At 34.7% G+C, this 7802-nt stretch overlaps 1 protein-coding gene across 1 annotated transcript; it reads right to left on the bottom strand.

Annotated features, from left to right (window-relative positions):
• Window positions 1–535: 535 nt before the first annotated feature.
• Window positions 536–1504, bottom strand: LOC148836413 (olfactory receptor 6N1-like). The gene has a single exon (XM_088912726.1). It carries the CDS (start codon window positions 1502–1504, stop codon window positions 536–538), a length of 969 nt encoding a protein of 322 aa, XP_088768852.1.
• Between the last annotated feature and the right edge of the window lie 6298 nt (window positions 1505–7802).

Raw genomic sequence — 7802 nt, 5'->3', positions numbered from 1 at the left:
AAAAATTTTAGAGACAGAAAAGAAAATTAGCAACACATTTAGATACAATTCAAGACTGGGTAAACTTACATATAATTCCGTTAAACATTGACTAAAATTTAAAGTACAGAGATTTTAATCAGTTTGATTCAATATATTAACTGCATTCATACCATAGCTTTTCAAATCATTTTTTACTTTCTACCAAAATTCACTCTGTTGCATAGTCCACAATGGCAATACGAGCTGACAATGTAAAAAAAAATTGGCTTAGTGCAAGATTAATTGTAGAGTCATTAAAATAGCCAAACATCTAGTGTAAAATTCCAATATTTACTTATTAATAATAGTATATAAATTAAATATACAGGAAAAGAAGTTTAGTAACTTGCAAAAAAATTGGCTAACAGGTTATTAACTGCCAATAATTAAAATCTAAAAAACACAGCAGATCATCAAGGAACTCATTAGGAACTAAATTCAATGCCTGTAACTGTGCATTGTTGTCCTGTGTTCCTTTTACAGAGTGTATTAAATTAAAATGTCTTCAACTTTCTTACTGACCTGGGTAGACAGTGTTCTTTATACTGCGGTGAGCCTGTAGTCTGAAGTATCTGTAAGCTGCTGCCCTGATTTTTTCATTACTTAAGCTGTAAATGATGGGGTTGAGCAAAGGGGTGAGGAAATAGTACACTGCACCAATGAAGATGCGTCCTTCTGGGGGGATACTTTCCACTCTCAACCCAATATACACCACAGCACTGGAAACGTAGTACAGGAAGACTACTGTCATGTGTGAAGAGCACATTGAGAAGGCCTTCTTACGGCACTCCACAGTTTTCATTTTTATCACTGACCACACAATTCTGCAGTATGTCCATAGGACATAGAGAAAGGGGACATAGATTACAATCATGGCGACTATCAAGGTATAAGTAACTTGACCTGTAACATCACCACAGGCCAATGACATCACAGTGGGGTAGTCACAGACAATGTGCAAGACATAATTTGATCCACAGAATGGCAATGTGCTTGCCAATACTACTGTCAAAAGAGGTGCAAAGAAGCCCAGCACCCAGACTATGGCTGCCATTGTAATACAGACATTGGTGTTCATGATGGTGTTGTAATGCAGTGGTTTCACTACAGCAATATATCTGTCATAAGCCATGGCTGCAATAAGGAACTCTTCAACAGCATTACATGAGATAAAAAAATACATCTGTGCAAAACAGCCTGAGAAGGAAATACTGCTGTCATTTCCCAGTAGAACTTCTAATAATTTGGGTATAATGGTCGTGGTCAGACAAATGTCTAAGAGGGCCAAGTTCCACAGCAGGATGTACATGGGAGAGTGGAGCCGGTGGTCAATGCTGACCAACAGCACGATAAGGAGATTGTCCAGGAAGGTGGCCAGGAAGAGGATGAGGAAGACAATGAAGAGTGCATTGTAGTGCTCCTGCAGGCCTGGCACTCCCACAATGATGAACTCAGAGTGCAGGGTGACATTAGAGTTGTTCATGACTCAGAATCCCAGAGACTCTGACAGAAGACAGGGGTGCCTGGGAGTAAATGTATATTTGTGTTACTATCAGTTTGATCTCATAGAAGGATATGAAATATTAAAATATTTACAGAAAATAATAAACAATTTAAGAAAAACTTATTGTTTTTGTATTGCTATGCTGAACATTTTATTTTTTTTAATCATCATTGTGTATAATATAGTAGTATTATACTGTATAATAAATCTAACCATCCATTTTCTTACAGTGTCACAGGGAAGTCAGAGCCTATCCCTGCAAGCTAACGGCAGAAGGTAGTACACATCCACCTACCACAGGGCACACCATAGAAAAAAAAAACACATGCATATACTCACACTAGGGCCAATTTTCTCAAAAGCAACTAATCTACCAGTATTTCTTTGGTCTATGAGACCAATATCTTGTTAACATAGGAAAAACATACAAACTCCAAGCAGATAGCTACCATGGTCTAAAATTGAATTGTGCTGTGAGGCAGCAAAATGCTAATTACTGTGCCACCGTGTTACACATTTATATTTAATTAATATCAGTATAATACAGTAAATATAGATGGTTTGTACTATTCTCTGACATACTGCTAAATCATTTAAATAGAATGTTCAGTTTTTAAAAAAAACATATGTGTAAATGATCAGCATAAAGTTAGTTTCTGTGGATATATTCTGCAATAGAAATTTGACCCCAGAATAAATGAGCACATTGACCCAAGTGCAGATATGCGGCTCAAGCCCTTCACAATAAGCGAGGGATGCTGTGGGTAATTCGAAGTGCACAGTCAGGAAGGTACTGCATGTTTTTTTTAATAGGGTGCAATATTTTGTAATATAAATATACAGATGCCGCCTTTCAAAATGAGCGAGGTCACAATGCGTCCTAACGCGTAGTATCGCAACAAACCGTATCATACCGCAGTTATGATAATAGTATCCGGGATCACCTTGTAAAACCACCAAGTGGAGATAATAAAGCTTAACCTCTCACATACAACATTTGAGCTGTCGTCAGAAAACACCTGGTTTAAAATCCCGGTCACTGCTGAAAGACAATCTTTTTCCAATTAAGAATTTAAGTTTTATATTCTTTAAACTTTTAATAATTTGAAACTGTGTATTACAGCATGTTAATCATTAAACATTAAAAAGTTGGTATATTTTATAAAACCAAGATTGCTCAGTTGAACAAAAGTACACAACCTACCACCTTAAACATAACTATTTTAATTATGCAGAAACATTTTATGCACCGAAGTCTTTATGGAAGATATTACTTATAGTATTAATAATGAATGACCTTGGACAGGCTGTAAGCTCAAAGTATTACCGTGGTCCAATTTCTTTGTAACCATCTTTGTAAACGAAAATACTTTTTTTTCATTGACAAAAAGTAACACCACAGCATTTCGTTGATCCGATCACATATTCGTTTCCAATCATACAAAGTAAGTTTTGAGAATCTCCGATTCACCATGACTTTCACATGCTCATAAACAAAATTAATTTAGGAACATAAACATATTATGTAAACTGTATATGGCTGGTATTGGTAGGTTTAATTCCACTTTCTTCCTAAACATTTTAAGCATCAAAGTCTTACATGTGGTTATTGTGGGAACGTTTTTACGTGTTCCTTCTGACTACATTAAGTTTATATACTTTGTAAAAGGTTATAATGTTTTAACCTTCTCTGCGAATACGCTTGTTATCGCAGTAAACAAAAGCATACTTTTAGAATTTGATAAATAGGGAATATAATATGGAATCGCGTATCTAAAGAAATTAATAACAATATAATTATATTCATGTACTGTAGCTCAAATTATCACAGTGGTACACTTTCTTTGGATATGTCTGCTTTAGTTTCACTTTTTTCCACGTGATGGCTTGAGCATGTGCCTTATATTCCTGAGGTCGGAGGTACGAGCCTAGCTGTTGCCATGAGTTTTCTTTTAACAAATAAACATTTCCTTGAAAAACTAAAGTAGCAAAGATTATGGACAATATATTGACATTTTTTATATTTTTAAATATCACAACATTTTCTAAGCCAAGTCATTTATTAATAACAACAAATAATTTCAAACTGTTACTGATATTATTACTGATAATAAATATTATCTACACTATATTGATTTTGTTGGTATTTCTAAATATCACAAAACACATTTTAAAGACCTCGACTTGTGAACATTTTCACAGCCTCTACATAAAACTATCAGTGAGATCATTCTCTTTTTGTAAACTTCAGGTTTTTCATCGATGGGTAATTACGCACTAACGAGAACCCGGTGGGACCGCTGTGTACACATGTTCACAATGCGAGAAATACTCCTCAATACAGCTTTGTGCGAAGAACCCGTATAGCACCATAGGAAGCAGAACAGCGCAGCCTCCAATTACCCAGACTGTAAGCACGGGAATAAAGCTTTGTTTGATTTCTGAAACCCTTTCTTTATGTCCTGTTTTCATTCAGGTAAGGGTCAACTATATACAAAATACTGCTGACAGCAGGAAAATTCAAATATTCTTTACTCAGAAGCTTATTAGCAGCTGCACAATGCTGCAAGTAAGTGTTTTACACATTAAGCAGGTCCTCTGACCTTTCCAAGTCTTGCTTTGGGTTGTGAAACTTTTGGACATATTGGAACTGTTACTTAGCTTTCTTTGTGAGGGGAGTTATCCTGAGAAAAGATGTACGTTTCTTTATTGTTTTCTTGGTTTTCAAACATAGCTATTACGCTTTGCTGTGCAGTATGGGGTGGCTGTTTACTTATAAATAGTGCCTGGAATCTAAAACCATTAAAAGGGTTACAAACAAAAGGAGGCCATTCACTCAATCTGGCCAATGTAATAGTTAATAATATATTAATCTAAGGGCCTTATCCTGCTTTTTTTTAAAGAAGCCCAAGTTAAATGATCAAAAACACAGTTGGACAGATGTTGAAGTTGACCCACAACTGGCTAAAGAACTGCCCCTTGCTGTCTGTATTAAACCTTGTTCACTCAGTTGTTTAAACTAAGTGTAAAGTGCTATGAAGAAGAATGCATGAAGATACTCTCACAATTTTATGAAAGCTATAGTTTTTTAAATCTTTTAAATATTGGGTGCTCCTAAAGTTAAAGGGCCCAAAGAATCTAAAAGCTTCACAGCTCAAGGGCAAAGTATCCATAGATTTTGCCAAAGCTATTTGAATCAAATGGCTTTTTTTTATTCCTTTTTTGGAACATATTTATAGCAAACAAATTATGCCTAAGGATGTTTTTTACAGCAAGAAATTATGTTCTGTCTGTACAACTGAAACACATTTTGGAGTACTTTCGCAATGCTTTACTGTTTTAATTAATCAAAACATTTCTGTCTCCAGCATGCCAAACAACATGGCCTTTAACATCATCCCTGAAGGAACTGTATCAGAGATATTTTTGTAACTGCACTGTATCATGGAGAATCAGTATAGCTTCTGGGAAATACATTTTTCCTGCATCAAAGTTTAACTCGTTCAGAGCGCCGCAAACAAACACACACACACGCACCAGGGCCAGTTTTCCCATAAGCCAATTAACCTACCAGTATGTTTTGGAGTGCGAGAGGGAATCATATCACACATAAGGAGAAAAACCACTAAGTTATGAATGCAAACGCAATGGGTGCTTTACAGCCATTGTGCGATACTGAGCTCCGCGCTTCCTCCCTCATTCGGTGCCACCTCCCCCTCTGATGCAGCACAGTGGGCAGCATGCTGTTTTCGGAGCCTCTGATTGGGGAAAAAAGACCTGCTGATCTGTTCTACTGTACATACCAGGAAGATAACAGAATAGGATTTTTTCTATTCGAAACATGTGCTGTTTTTATGAAATTCATGTATTTTAAACGTTTAATAAAGAAGTAAAAATCTTACAGCATACACAGAGATTCTAAGATGATCAGAAGGAAGAAAAATCACCCATTTTTTTAGCATAAAAAGTGGTTATTATCAAAACCTGTTTTTATAGCTCTTAAAGTCGTGCAATGTCTAAGCAGGAACACATCATCTATATCTCATTTTGATTTATTTTTTAAGAATTAAAAAAATTGTTTGCCCAACCTAATTTTAAAGACCTCTGCTTGTGAAATTTTTTGCAGCCCGTACATAAAACTATACACAATACTGCTGACAGCAGGAAAATTCCTATTCTTTACTCAGCAGCTTATTAAAAACAGCAGTTATGGTGTTCAAACCATTTTTTTTACACAGAAGAGTGAAACAGCTTCGCGTTGTGAATTTGTTTTTCTAAGAAAACATTGTCAGTCTGTTTGTGTGGTGAAGGTGGACTGTCTTTCATTGGAAGACTTGCCCTATTCTCCTTTGAAAATGAAGAAGGTGAGAAAAAACCTGTGAAACTGGTTTGTTTACAAACAATGTAGACACAGAGACTCAGACTTTGTGTAGTGAAATTTGGCACAGCCAGCACTCCAGGCAAGAGAGAGAGAGGCGCATGAGCAACATTAATGTAGGGCTTTCGGCCTCACGCGGGTTTGCGCCCTACAACCTGCGGCACCGCTATGTACATACAATATGAACATGTTGTGATATTTAGAAATATAAAAAATGTCAATATAATGCCAATAATATTTGCTATTTTAGTTTTTCAAAGAAATGTTTATTTGTTAAAAGAAATCTCAGCAATTGCTGGATTTGAACACCCGACCTCACACTTATAAGTCAGTTATACACGGCACAGACGCAGTGACTTAGCATAGTGGTGAAACAGCCGTACACATATCAATAGAAAGTCTTATACTACTGTCTGTACTACAGTACCTGAATATAATTATATTATTATTAATTTCTTTAGATACGCGATTCCATATTATATTCCCTATTAATCAAATTCTAAAAGTATGCTTTTGTTTACTGCGATTACATAAACCAAAACGTTTTTCTCTTTAACCTCTCTCATACAAATAAAAGAAAACACACAAACAAAGTAAATAAAATTAATATAGTCAAAAGGAGCATGTAAAAACATTTCCAAAATAACCATATGTAAGACTTTGATGCTAAATATGTTTAGGAAGAAATTGAAATACCGGTTTGTATTTTTTCTTTAAACTACCAATATCAGCCATATACAGTATACATATGTTTATGTTCCTAAATTAATATCGTTTATGACCATAAGACGTGTTATGCTCCTCTTCTTTTTATGCTCAGCTACTAAAATTTCCCTTTAGTTGTAAAATTCCAGATAAATATTCAATACTAAGCAGATTAAAACATGTACAATAAAGAGATTAGATGATTAAATCTTTTCAGTAAAGAACAATGCACCACAAGTGCCCCTGTCGGTCATTTTGGCCAGTTAATCAGGTACCATGGTACAATGCAGTGACCTGTGGGTAATTGCGTGCGGTATGGGTTTGTACCGTTCATTTTGAATGGCTGCATCTGTATACTTATGTAGGTGGTAGTGGTAGCTGAAAACAACATTATATACACATACAGGTATGTACAGTATTTCACATCCTCATAAACATTTTCTACATCTACATCTAAATCTGGTCTTGTTTAAACTTATTTTTTCATGAACACTTGGTTCAAATTAATTTATTATCAACAAATGGCATATACCTGAACAAACAAAAGTTATATAAGTTCATATAAAATTATACAAACTTTATTATTTATAATATGCTGTTTTTTGGGGATTTTGTTTATGTTGTTTTATTGCAATACACTTCTGGTTCATTTGGTTTCTAACATCAGCAATTTTAATGATTGGTGTTTGTATATAATATTTATATATCATATAGCATATTTATTTGCTGTTTAATGGGAAATTAAAGATCCAATAAAAAAATAACACATAACTAAGAAATGCTTGTAGTTTTTTAATTAATCTAAATTCTGTACCTTGCCTGCCACTTTAACAAATTATCCCTTTGGGAATAATAAAACTTTTTCTGTAATAATAAAATATAGTTAACAATATGTATACTATACTGATATTTTTATTAATTATATATATCACAGTAGATTAATTATTAAACAATAATGGTAGCTCTAGCTAATGTATAAATAAACTAAATACATTCATTTTACAGTTTGTGCATTGGCTGGGAATGAAACTCCAGCCTGAACTGCCAATGCATCTCGTTTGGAAGTATTCAACCTTTTTTGATGAAAGATATCACTGAAGAAAAACTACTAATTTTGCATAATGTACAGATCCAGTCATTCAGAATGCACAGTGGATAATGCAGTACTTTGTGGGTCAGTTATTGTGGTTTACC

This window comes from Atractosteus spatula, chromosome 4, assembly GCF_055471065.1.
Source record: "Atractosteus spatula isolate fAtrSpa1 chromosome 4, fAtrSpa1.hap1, whole genome shotgun sequence".
In the NCBI taxonomy this organism is placed as follows: domain Eukaryota; kingdom Metazoa; phylum Chordata; class Actinopteri; order Semionotiformes; family Lepisosteidae; genus Atractosteus; species Atractosteus spatula.
Note: the sequence above shows the minus strand (reverse complement) of the source record. Positions and strands in the feature narration are given on the sequence as shown.

What these genes read in the sequence shown, in the direction of transcription:
- LOC148836413 (XM_088912726.1), bottom strand. Translation starts at nt 1,504, where the DNA reads ATGAACAACTCTAATGTCACCCTGCACTCTGAGTTCATCATTGTGGGA.